The sequence below is a fragment of the Oncorhynchus gorbuscha genome, linkage group LG14, assembly GCF_021184085.1.
Source record: "Oncorhynchus gorbuscha isolate QuinsamMale2020 ecotype Even-year linkage group LG14, OgorEven_v1.0, whole genome shotgun sequence".
Taxonomy (NCBI): domain Eukaryota; kingdom Metazoa; phylum Chordata; class Actinopteri; order Salmoniformes; family Salmonidae; genus Oncorhynchus; species Oncorhynchus gorbuscha.
The window spans coordinates 22,632,623-22,645,685 of NC_060186.1; the positions used below are offsets into that span (position 1 = coordinate 22,632,623).

Consider the following 13,063-nt stretch of genomic DNA (forward strand, 5'->3'; position numbering starts at 1 on the left):
ACCCCAAACTTTTGCGTCACTGAGATGCGACGGAAGTCCTTACTCCACAAGCAGCTGTCCTTGAATGCACTGGGGAAACATGTTACACAACTAAATGCTCTTTTGGCATTATTGAACAAACTATTCATACCGGAGTAGTGATATAAACATTCATGGTGAGTTGTCATGATTATACGCTAGCTAGCTTATTTGATAATAGTTTGGCTTGGAAACAGAGTAAGCTAGTAAGGCACAATCTGTAAGGTTGGAGCTTGATTCTCGAGGAATAAAACTTGTAAATCAGCTAGCTGAAAGCCTCTATAGTCTCTCCTTACCTCTGTCGGGGCTGTAGAATATGAGGGCTGCAGGATAAAAGGGATATGTGTTGGTTTTTGCGTCACTGATTATAATAGAGCTCGCCAGCTTGTAGTCTGAACAAAAATAAACGCAACAATGACAAATATTTGACTGATTTTACAGTTCATATAAGTGAATCAGTCAATTGAAATGAATTCAAAAGGCCGCAATCTAATGATTTCACGTGACTGGGAATACAGATACGCATCGGTTGAAAAAAGGTAGGGGCGTGGATCAGAAATCCAGTCCGTATCTGATGTGACAACCATTTGATTTGCCTCATGCAGCGTGAAACATCTTTCACATAAAGTTGATCAGGCTGTTGATTATGATCTGGGGAATGTTGTCCCATTCCTCTTCAATGTCTGTGAAGTTGCTGGATATTGGCAGGAACTGGAACATGCTGTCGTACACGTCGACCCAGAGAATCCCAAACACAATGATGGGTGACATGTCTGGTGAGTATGCAGGCCATGGAAGAACTGGGACATTTTCAGCTTCCAGGAATTGTGTACAGATCCTTGCGTCATGGGGCCGTGCATTATCATGCTGAAACATGAGGCGATGGTAGCAGATGAATGGCACGACAAAGCAGGATCTCGTCACGGTATCTTTAAAATGCAATTGTGTTTGTTGTCCGTAGCTTATACCTGCCCATACCACAACCCCACCACCATCATGGGGCACTCTGAGCAAACTGCTCACCCACACGACGCCATACACATGGGCTGTGGTTGTGAGGCCGCTTGGACATGCAGCTAAATTCTCTAAAATTATGTTGGAGGCAGCTTATGGTAGAGAATTGAACATCCAATTCTCTGGCAAAAGCTCTGGTGGACATTCCTGCAGTCAGTATGCCAATTGCAAGCTCCCTCAACTTGTGGCATTGTGTTGTGTGACAAAACTGCACATTTTGGTGGCCTTTTATTCTCCCCAGCACAAGGTGCATATGTGTAATGATCGTGCCGTTTAATTAGATTTTTGATATCCCACACCTGTCACGTGGATGGATTATCTTGGCAGTGGATAAATGCTCACTAACAGGGAGGGAACCCTTTATATACAAATCACATCCCTAAACAGTCTCAGGTGGCAGTGAGGACGGCGCATTCATCGATAGGATGCCTCTGCTGTTAAATCCCTGAGTCACAAAGAAATACTCACAACAATTACTTTTTTCCCCCTCTGATTTCCTCTCTGTGTGCGCTTTGCAGTTGATAACCAATGAAATAAACTCCACAAAGTCCACCTTTCACATGCAACATGCCAGGATCCCTCTGTTGACAAAGAATATTATCTGGCGTCTCTCTAACATTAGTTCTTCAACATCATTATTTACTTCCACTCTTCTCAACGCCTCTGGAGAGGTGACTTGCTGGACAGCCTTTATTCTGCCGTCCGTCTCTTTGAGCCGACACTACAGATATTCGGGTGCATGTTCACCACCACAATTGCAGCATTTAGGGTCAGCTGGCATATGACACCCCCGTCCGTCCATCCGTCTGTGTACACTTGACATAGGACCAAATCATTTGCATTTGTCACACAATTTGAAGACAATCGTGGCACCAATAATGGAATGTATTAAACCAGATGAGTGACAAAGTTAGACGCACAAATATCATACCACCACGACATGCTAACCTCTCACCGTTTCAATAATGGGATGTTAGCATTTCTGGGGTGTATGATACTTCTGTGTGTGTAATTTTGTCACTCATCCTTATTCACAATTCATTCAGGATTATCCGTAATGGTGACATCCACATTAGTGTGGAAGTGTTTAGAGACATATTGTATTCTTATTTACAATAAAAGTGAATACAAAATGACACATTATTTACCATTCATTTCTATTGGGTACAAAATCTGAAATGCAGCCAAAACAAACAGCATGTTTAGCCAATAAATTTGTAGAGTCACAATCTTGATGTAGTCATTGTGTGCCATGTATATTTTGACTACTTCAATGTACGTAAGTGAATTTTTCCTAAATGGAGGGGACGATGTACAAAAAGTGTGGTAATTGATATGTATGGAAAGGCTCTGAAATGAAAGCTGACATTCTGCACTTTAACCTCAGTCATTGTTTCATTTCAAATCCAAACGTTTGGAGTACGGAGCCAAAAGAAGGAAAATGCTTCCGTGTCCAAATAATTATGGAGGGCACTGTATCTCCTTGAACCGATTATTTTCAAATCACACACACAAGTAGTTATGAGGATTATCTAGTTGCTAATGGAAGCCTGCCGTTCCTAAGATGGCCTTCAATTTGAGTTTCTCAATGAGAGTGGGCAGCACTGAGTGACAAAGCAAAATTACATAATGACAAATATGCAAAGTATTCAGACCCTTTGCTATGAGACTCGATATTGTGCTCTGGTGCATCCTGTTTCCATTGATCATCCATGATGTTTATACAACTTGCTTGGAGTCCACCTGTGGGGAAATTAAATTGATTGGACATGATTTGGAAAAGCACACACCTGTCTATATAAGGTCCCACAGTTGTCAGAGCAAAAACCAAGCCATGAGGTCGAAGTAATTGTCGGCAGAGCTCCGAGACAGGATAGTGTCGAGGCACAGATCTGGGGAGGAGTACCAAAAACATTTCTGCAGCATTGAAGATCCCCAAGAACACAGTGGCCTCCATCATTGTTCAACGGAAGAAGTTTGGAACCACCAAGACCCTTCCTAGAGCTGGCCGCAAGGCCAAACTGAGCAATCAGGGGAGAAGGGCCTTGGTCAGGGAGGTGACCAAGAACCCAATGGTCACTCTGACAGAGCTCTAAAGTTCCTCTGTGGAGATGGGCGAGCCTTCCAGAAGGACAACCATCTCTGCAGCACTCTATCAATCAAGCCTTTACAGTAGAGTGGCCAGACAGAAGCCTCCCAAGTGGCTCAGTGGTCTAAGACACTGCATCTCAGTGCAAGAGGTGTCACTACAGACCCTGGTTCGATCCCTGGCTGTATCTCAACCGGCCGTGATCGGGAGTCCGGTATGGCGGCACACAATTGGCCCAGCGTCATCTGGGTTAGCCACTCCTCAGTAAAAGGCACATGACAGCCTGCTAAAGGACACCGACCATGATAAACAAGATTCGCTGGTCTGATGAAACCAAGTTTGGACTCTTTACCCTGAATGCCAAGAGTCTCGTCTGGAGGAAACGTGGCACCATCCCTACTGTGAAGCATGGTGGTGGCAGCATTATGCTGTGGGATGTTTTTCAGCGGCAGGGACTGTGAGACTAGTCAGGATCAAGGGAAAGATGAACGGAGCAAAGTACAGAGAGCATCTTGACCTCAGACTGGGGTGAAGGTTCACCTTCCAACAGGACAACGATCCTAAGCACACATCCAAGAATGCAGGAGTGGCTTTGGGACAAGTCTGTCCTTGAGTGGCCCATCCAGAGCCTGGACTTGATTCCAATCGAACCTGAGACCTGACAACAGCTGTTCAGCATTCCCCATCTAACCTGACAGAGCTTGAGGATCTGCAGAGAAGAATGGCAGAAACTCCCCAAATACAGGTGTGCCAAGCTTGTACCGTCATACCCTATGAAGACTCGAAGCTGTTATCTCTGGCAAAGGTGCTTCAACAAAGTATTGAGTAAAGGGTCTGAATACTTATGTAAATGTAATATTTCAGTTTATATATTTTTTTATACATTTGCAAACATTTCTAAGCTTGTTTGTGCTTTGTCATTGTTGGGGTATTGTGTATTGATTGATGAGGAAAATAAACTATTTCATCCATTTTGGAATGAGGCTGTAATGTAACAAGATGTGGAAAAAGTCCAGGGGTCTGAATACTTTCCGAATCCACTGTGGAGGAGTGATTATATTTCCCCAGCCCCCATCTCTGACCTTACCAAACATAGTGGCAGGGTCAGGCTGTTGAAATTGCAGATTGTGCCATGTGGTTGACTTAACCTGTTTTTTTTCTCTCGTTGTTTTAGTAAATTTCCCCGAGCCCAGCGATGTCTGCCCCTGACTCGAACCAGAGAAAAGCATGCTGGGGCACTAGGGACGAGCTGTGGAAGTGCCTTGATTATAACCAGGACAATGCCGCCTCCTGTGAGAAGTTCCAGAAAGAGTTTGAGGCGAGCTGTCCTGCTCAGTGGGTGAGTCTCCCTGTCTGGTGTCGGTCTAGCGGTAACCTACCTGTTACTCTGTTGAATATGACAGACTGTCTCAGAGGTAGCCAGAGAGGGACGGCTAGATCTCGAATGTATGTATATAAAGCCCTGCTTCTATTCATGGTGGTCTAAATTCTGTTATTGCTCGCTTTGATGTAGCTACATTAGTAAACTCACTGTGGTCACCAAGCCTGGTCCTGCTCAAATACATCCTATCTCACATTGATCCCGACAGGTGAAATACTTCACCAAGAGGAGAGACTTCTTGAAGTACAAGGAGAAGATGCAGACGGAGGGCTTTGAGCCTGCTGCCGGGCCTAAGTCCTAGCCGGTAGCCACTGGTCAGAAGACTGAGAGGAGGGCTTCCAGGGGCCTCCTGGTTGAGGATGGACAGCAGTGGACTGTCACTGGACACTAAGAGCACAATCCTGCTATGCCTCTCAGCGACGACAGCCGCTGGAGGTCAGTGACTTCACACCTGGACCTGAACACTCCGGGGCAGATGTCACCTACGGGCCGCGGTCAGATTCTCAAGCCTCTCCCCGAGTGTGCACTTAACTTGGTCACACCTTGCCTCCGACTAGTGACCATACCGACGTCACACAGGGACAGGTGTGTGGTGACGTAACCACGGCGAGTGCTGTGGAAAGTGCACCCCTCAAAAGTCCCTGACATGGTTCTCCAGGCTTTCTCCGTCTCTCTGCTCTCTCAATACAACATCAAGTGGTTGTATGTGATGTGACAATGCTTTTATTTGACCTAATATCAACTGAACACATCAACAGCTCCGTAACGGATAGTCTTAACCACCGACTCATTTCTTATTCATGCTATTGTCAAAGATGGATGCAGAGATGCTTTATTTATGAATAGACCGTGACTGTGTGTGTGTGTGTGTGTGTGTGATTTGTTGTGTTAAATAAAGATGAGTCAATGGTTCATTATTATTTTATAACATTGGTTTCATTTCCCATGAATCTGGGCCTATTCTGAGTGAGTTGACTACGAGTGGAACCGCGACGTTAATGTTATTCATGAACGTTACACTTCGTCGGATTGGTTTGACACACGGCACATCTTTTACATCACAAGTTGGCATGTATTTACAAAGGTTCTAGATCCTTCTTCTAAAACCACAACGTATGAACTTGTGCAACTTTGGATAAGTTCTAGACCGAGATGTGGGATTTAGATTGCTTAACGCGCCTACGTTCTCATGGCGACAGTGAATAAAGTACAAAAAAAAAGGCACACGGTTACATTTCAATTTGTTCAACAACAACAAAATATAAAGCATTTTATACAAGTCTCTATGGTCTACAATTATGTACACTTTGCCCTGTCGTCATAGCGACAGACAGCTCATGATTTGGCTATTGATTGGAGAGGCACTTTTACTCTGCAGTTTTCTCTCTGGTTTCTTTTGTCTGCCTTGATACCTTATTCTCCATGGCTCTGGTCAATAGTAGTGTACTATATAGGGTGTTTCAGCACACTAACAGTAGGGATCCAGGATGTAACACCGTGAAGATTGTATACTACTGTAAATATAGAGTACACTCTGAGTTAGCGGTGTAATAGGCATAGAATGCTGTTTTTGTGGTTATTGTGCTAGCGGAACCTATAGGAATATTATGTGACATGCAGTAATGCTGTGTATTGTCATGTGTGAATCAATGTTTTTCCTTTAGGTGGGCTATGTGTTGGAGAGATTAGAACCGCTATAAAACGTAACACTTACAGCAACATACAGTAATATGGAGTAAAAGGCAATATGATCCATTGACTATAGTCGGAGTCTATTCCATGCTACTTTTGGCTGTGTTTACACAGGCAACCCAATTCAGATATTTTGTGCAATTATTGGCAAAATATCTGATCTTGATTGGTCAAAATACCAATTAGTGGTAAAAAAAAAAAATCTGAATTGGGCTGCCTATGAAAAGGCATGCGGCGACTCCTTTGTGGTGCTTCTTCCACTCAGTCTTCCGCAACCTGCACGATTCTCAGACGTTACCAGCCCGGCTGAAGGTATAAGCCTCAGTCCCTTTCAATTTGGGATTTACAGTAAAAGAGACGGCGAGTGTCTCTGTTTAGAGGCGTCTTCTGCATTCTTCCGCTCTCTGCCTCTCTCTCTCTCTGTGCGACTGTCTGCACCCCCACGTGGTTATAAGCTGCCAGTGACGTTCCTGTCGATGGCCCAGTCTGGGAACTCAGTCAGGTTGAAGAGGGGCACACCCCAGGTCGTAATGGCCAGCATCACCACTAGAACACCAATCAGATTCACCCCAAAGCCTGCCTTCACCTGAGACAGACAACAACAACACTGGGTAAGACAGATGTACCTGTTCTCTCACTTATTATTGAAGAGCTACAGTATGTGTCTGAGCCTCTGTGTTCTATTTAAGGCCCTGTGTTTTTGTGCAATTATGTGACTTAGCAAGTCCTCTTATTTCTCATGTCTTCTTTACTCTATATATTTTTATCAGGTATACTATTTTGATGTTGATTACGGCACTGTTGGGTGGAGCTTGCAAATGAAGCATTTCAATGTACTTGAACATGTGACGACAAAACGTGCATTTATCCAGATATGAGAATTACACCAAAAATGAAAGAAATTGTCTGAGGATGGTGCTGGACCATCTGATGGAAAAAGGAAAACGCGGACCGTTTGATGAAAAAGCTGTAAATGAAAAGGTTCAGATCCAGGCATGTCACATGATTGCGCAGAACACAGGGCTCTAGTTATAGTGACTGATTGCTGGTCATTAAAAGGTATTATGACTATTAAATAAATCTGTTTTATAATCTTGTATAATAGGAGTGTTACATAAAAACGTGCAGAATTGCGTGTTATTGCAACAACGGCCTTTGATTGTGCTTGGCACTGTGCAGTCCCGTCCCAGTGGGGTTGGTGCTTATGTGTTTGTGTCTCACCATGTCGCTGATCTGCACGTGTCCGTAACTGAACACTATGGCGTTGGGGGGGTTCCCGACGGGCAGCATGACCCCAAATGACACACACATGGTGGCGGGGATGAGTGTGTGGAGAGGGTTGATCTTCAGGGTCTCGGACTGAGAGGGAGCGGGAGGAGAGAGGTCACATAACTGAGTGTCAGGCAAAGGAACAGGGTGTCTCGGAGTGTTTTCAATAACATTGACAGTGGCACAGAGAGAGGAGGCGAGCAGATGGTTGTGTTGATGTTGAGAGAAGAGAGTAGACGTGTGTAGGCTATTTGAGGACACTCGGAATCGAGCTGAGAAATTGATGGATGGGGTTTAGGTTTTTCTTCACGGGCTCTCAGCGATAGAGGGGATAGTAAGGGAAGAGAGAATAGACCATGACTGTGGTTCTCTCTAGAGCAGAGTGTGCTTCTTACCAGAGACGATCGAGAGGAAAGGTAGAGAAGACTGACAGAGAATGACTGTTATTCTTACCAGAGCAGAGAGGATAGGTAGGAACACGGTGAGAGTAGCAGGGTTGCTGGCGAACTCTGTAACTGCAGAGACGAGCAGGCAGGCCAGCAGCGTGACCATCCACGGGGGGAGACCACTCATCGGCTCCAGCTGTCTGCCAATCCACACACTCAGCCCTGACACCTGAACACATACACAATGACCAGACACACACACACACCACATGATCAGACACACACCATGTCGAATGTCTGTAATATAGATTGTGACGCAACTTCATAGCTCACACAGTAACGTGTATACAGTATATACTGTAACCCGCAATGGGGCGGCAGGTAGCCTAGTGGTTAGAGCGTTGGGTCAGTAACCGAAAGGTTGCTAGATCGAATCCCCGAGCTGACAAGGTAAAAATCTGTTATTCTGCCCCTGAACAAGGCAGTTAACCCACTGTTCCTAGGCCCCACTCTAAATAAGAATTTGTTCGTAACTGACTTGCCTAGTTAAATAAAGGTTAAATAAAAATTAAATAAAACGTTTCTAAAGACCTGCGTCACTATACTGAGAACTTTGTCATTTCTAAAAGGATGTATTTGGGTGTTTTTGGAGCCTTTGTTTGTGTTTTTTCAAGGCCCCCATACTACACAACAATAATTAGGAAGTGATTTGCTGTGTAGGGGAAGTTTCTCAAAAACGTGAAATAACCAAAAAAAGTGTCTGGAACCTTCTATAACATCCCATTTACATAGAGATTTGGTTGTAAAACCTTTTCAAATCGGGACCCAAATGAGACATTGACCGTCCTCCCGTGATCCAAATTGTCCTCTATTGATTAGGATGAAATAGTGTGTGATTATAGATGTACTCTCATAACTTGCGACCCCACCTCTCACATGCCCAGGGCCAACTTTGGGTTCCGAACACGAGTTGAAGAAGCCCTGGTATAGTGTATATAGCCTAGTATCCATATTAAAGCTCCTGTATGTTACCTTGCAGCATGAACCAGGCCGTTTTAGATGGTTGTCATCCTAAGCTATCCGCCCTGTGGTGAGTGTTGTTTGTACAGTATACTGTATAACCTGGTACCTTGCAGCCAGCAGCCAAGGCGTAGCCCCCTCCCACAAGGATGACGATCTCCCAGGGCATGAGATTCTGGAAGTCCTTCCAGGTGATCATGGGGGCCAGGGGGTCTGGGTCTCTTTCTGTGGAGCCGTCCCCTGCTGTGGTTCTGGGGGCCTGGGAGAAGGGCCGGCGGGCCGGGATGAGGAAGAGCAGGAAGCCCAGCAGCACAGAGACGGTGGCGTCGGTCCTGTAGCCTTTCCTGCGGAAACAGAAACACATTTAACAAGGCTGTTTAAAAAAAAATCTAACCTTCCTTATTCGAGGTTAGTCTCAATGAGAGAGACTGCATTTGGAATGGTACCCTATTCCGTTAATAGTGCGCCATTTTCCCCCCTTTGATAGTACACTACAAAAGGGTGGCTACGCACTTCTCGAACAGCGACGTCCACCCGGGTACAAAGCCCGGTTCTCTGGTGAACCACAGCAGAGTCATCAGGATGAAGAACACTCCTGTCACCACCTCTGGGTAGCTACAGCACAGGAGAGGCAAAGCACAGGTCAGTGTTATTGTTTTCCTTCAGCTTTTAGTCAATTAGTCCTCAAATATGGCTGTACAGCTAGTCTCTTGTCCCAGCTATAACTGAAAAAAGAGTCTAAAGATCACCTGATGGGCCCGAGCTTTATGTACTCGTCGTGGATCTTCCTCTCTGACAGCATCTCTCTCCTCGTCTTACGCTTTTTACTCAACGAGCATGTCTCCCTGAAACTGGACACACAACAACAAGGTAAGGTTAATATCATTGAGATACCTGCACAACGTGTGCGCGTGCGTGTTCCTGTGTGCGTGTCATCCTCCATTTCGCATGCATGCATATGCGAGGTGCTTACTTGCAGCCGAGGAAGAGGAAGTGCAGCCAAACCCAGGTCAGCAGCAGCATGATGATTGCGATGGGGAAACTGAAGATGAACCAGGTCCCAAAGTTGATCACCTTCGCATCCGGGTAGCGACTGCAAGGGAGGAGAGAGAGAATAGTTAGTGATGGGAGGAGATACAGAGAGCGCGGTTAACGTTAAACCAAATGCACCTCACAATCGGTAAGGGTATTGTCCTCATAGTATAACACCAGCAATCTAGCCAAGAGGTTCAGAATCTGACCTTTTTGGTGTCATGTCTATGGTGATGTCATAAGGTGAATGCACCAATTTGTAAGTCGCTCTGGATAAGAGCGTCTGCTAAATGACTTAAATGTAATGTAATGTAAATGTGATGGACTGCTAGTTGCAGGGTAATCTCTCATGGACAGACCAAATGGATGCCACAACAAAAGAGAAACAGTTGCTCCGGTGTTTTCTGGCACTGGTTATTTAGATGTTTCAGGGTTGGGTGAAGGTTGTGCTTAAAATGTGGGCTTGGATTTGAAGCACAGATTTGAAGCAGAATATGTTTTTGGAAGTGGAGGGGCTTTGGTTTAGAGTTTCCTTTTCGAGGGGTGGAGACTTCACTAGTCTCGTTAGTATCTTATCTCATACATCTCCCCCAGAACCCAATGGAGCATCTGATGTAATTACGGGAGATTGTAGTTCTGGGTTTGAAGACCCACTAGGGATACCCTCAGTATCACAAGTCATTACAGACTCAAGGAGTGGCCACTACTACAACCTTTGAACCAGCAGAAACTAACCATCAACCCTTTTCTTTTGATCATGATCAAAACAGGACATCTGCAGGTCATTGAACGAATTGCAAAAATCGCTGAAGTTGGAGACTTTTATCTCCCTCACCAACTTTAAACATCTGCTATCTGAGCAGCTAACTGATTGCTGCAGCTGTACATAGTCTATTGGTAAATAGCCCACCCAATTTACCTACCTCATCCCTATACTGTTTTTATTTATTTACTTTTCTGCTCTTTTCCACACCAGTACCTCTACCTGCACATGACCATTTGATAATTTATCACTCCAGTGTTGATCTGCTAAATTGTAATTATTCGCCTACCTCCTCATGCCTTTTGCACACAATGTTTATAGACTCTTTTTTTTATTTTTTCTACTGTGTTATTGACTTGTTTATTGTTTACTCCATGTGTAACTCTGTGTTGTTGTCTGTTCACACTGCTATGCTTTATCTTGGCCAGGTCGCAGTTGTAAATGAGAGCTTGTTCTCAACCAGCCTACCTGGTTAAATAAAGGTGAAATAAAATAAAATAAATTGACCACACAATGAATACGTTCAGGTCTATTTTCTGCCTCTGGCCTATGTGGAAGGATATCTAGTAGTTGTCAATACTGGGCAGAGATATGGTAATATCTCTGTTTGCTGAAAGACAAGCTGACTCACTGCTTCTTCTTCGTATACTTGCTCTGCTGTTCGATATCTTGCCCCCCCCACACACACACTGTCTGCGGTCAAGGGTTATTGAGGGTTTTCATTCCTTTTTCCATGTGGAAGTACCGGCCAAGGTCCTGTTTACACACACACAGTCAGATGGACTTGTACATATATCAATTTTATGTCTCTGTGTGCAGATATAACAATGCTATTCATGAGTACATCGGACTCTGGGGAGGTCGATAAAGGGATTAATTGCCAAAATCCTGAAGTATCCCAAAATCCTGAAGTAATGACTATTGATGTTGAGGGAATCTTTTGGAGTCTGGTCTCATTGCATATTAGGTGCAAGGCAGAATATATTGAGTATCATTAGTTATTTGTATTACCACATTTGACTATCAATATAATATAATACCAATAATATTAAATAATTTTGCAGACGATTGACTGCTTTGACCAAATCTGCATACTGGTGTTGAAGAGGATGGGTCTGGTGTTGTTGTGAACATTGCTCTGTTGGAAGTGCCTGTTCCCGCAATAGCAGGATACAAATGCCTACAGGGTTAGGTTTCACCAGTGTGGACCTGTTATAGCTACTCAAGACAATTAATCATCTTTTGGGGGATCACCAGCAAACCCCCTGACTCACAGAGCTGTCCTTTACCAATCTGGGCCCCAGTTTGACCGGGCTAGACGTGAAGGAGTTGCTAAACAGGGTCTCACATATTTTACTTGCACTGGGAAGGGAGGAAAGGAGGGGGATAGACTGGGAGAGAATGAAGTCTGATATGTACAGTCCGAGTTACTTTTACATGAAAAGAGTCCGTTTTCTCTCGGCTTAGCCTAGCTGGTTTATTAAAGTGCCCAGGAAATCGGCTTTGTTGGATTGTTGAGAGGGTTTACACCAATCCTTCAATCCATCAATCCCAGGGCTCTTTGTCCTTTTGTTTCCTATGGACCCTGACACCCTCTGTCACTGAGTTAAACATGACATGTATAATTCTATGTTCCCTCTAAACTGCGCTGGTGCCGCGCACTTCCTCCAGGCCTGCAACACAAAAGAAATGTCATGCGGAGTAGGGACACTTGAAATTCACTGAATTTGCATGATTAGTTTGAGCTATATAGATCAACGTTTTTTTTCTATGACCGAATCAACATTACAATTAGGCCCGTTTCAATGCAACAAACCAAACCAAAATCTAACTTTGCAAGATTGAGTGTGTGATTTTGTTGTAGGCAGAGCCAGAGCGAAACGGAGTAGAATTCTATTGGCGGGTGTAGCCCACCAGCGGTCTTCAGATCAGAACCCGGCGGGTGTGCACATTTGTAGATATTCTTTGCTAGTTAGTGAGTTATTATGCCAGTTATAGATAAGTATAGGTCAGCAATGGGGAGTTACTGCTTCTGCAACAGCACAAAACGTGTAAGCTACATTTCAAGCGGTTTTTAAAAAACCATTGCCGTGAAACGCTTTTGTCTTAATTAAAGGGGCAGTGTTTCATTTTGAGACAGGCTTGAATATGCAAATAAGCCAATAGGCAGATGGGTAGCCGACATTGTCTAATTATCTGGTAATAATAATACATTTTATTTTGTAAAGTGGTTTCTTGCATTATACCACACAATACAATGCAATTTACAGCCAGCTATTTGGCCCATGGTGTTACAGACCAAATAAAAAAATCATGAATTAATGTCAAGCCCTTCATAATGTAAAAAGTAAAAGTCACATGCAGTGTATGCCAGCATTAAACACCACATATAGGTTACT

General features: G+C 44.2%; 2 protein-coding genes across 2 annotated transcripts in view; one reads left to right on the forward strand and one right to left on the reverse strand.

The window, feature by feature from the left end:
• LOC123994649 (cytochrome c oxidase assembly factor 6 homolog) lies at window positions 1-5,786 on the forward strand. Its single transcript, XM_046297501.1, has 3 exons — window positions 1-155; window positions 4,296-4,460; window positions 4,711-5,786. Exons 2-3 carry the CDS (start codon window positions 4,317-4,319, stop codon window positions 4,801-4,803), a joined length of 237 nt encoding a protein of 78 aa, XP_046153457.1. The 5' UTR covers window positions 1-155; window positions 4,296-4,316; the 3' UTR covers window positions 4,804-5,786.
• The window catches only part of slc13a4 (solute carrier family 13 member 4), a 24,531-nt gene continuing 16,879 nt past the window's right edge, over window positions 5,412-13,063 (reverse strand). Inside the window, exons 9-15 of the mRNA XM_046297500.1 lie at window positions 9,843-9,962; window positions 9,619-9,720; window positions 9,383-9,484; window positions 8,979-9,213; window positions 7,917-8,078; window positions 7,416-7,553; window positions 5,412-6,780 (exon numbers count right to left, since the gene is read on the reverse strand). Coding sequence (XP_046153456.1) covers window positions 6,643-6,780; window positions 7,416-7,553; window positions 7,917-8,078; window positions 8,979-9,213; window positions 9,383-9,484; window positions 9,619-9,720; window positions 9,843-9,962 — 997 coding nt within the window. The 3' untranslated portion in view covers window positions 5,412-6,642. The remainder of the gene's footprint in view (window positions 6,781-7,415; window positions 7,554-7,916; window positions 8,079-8,978; window positions 9,214-9,382; window positions 9,485-9,618; window positions 9,721-9,842; window positions 9,963-13,063) is intronic.

Coding starts and splice junctions, on each gene's coding strand:
- LOC123994649 (XM_046297501.1), top strand. CDS start 4,317: ATGTCTGCCCCTGACTCGAACCAGAGAAAAGCATGCTGGGGCACTAGG. Junction 4,461..4,710: donor CGAGCTGTCCTGCTCAGTGG/GTGAGTCTCCCT, acceptor TGATCCCGACAG/GTGAAATACTTCACCAAGAG.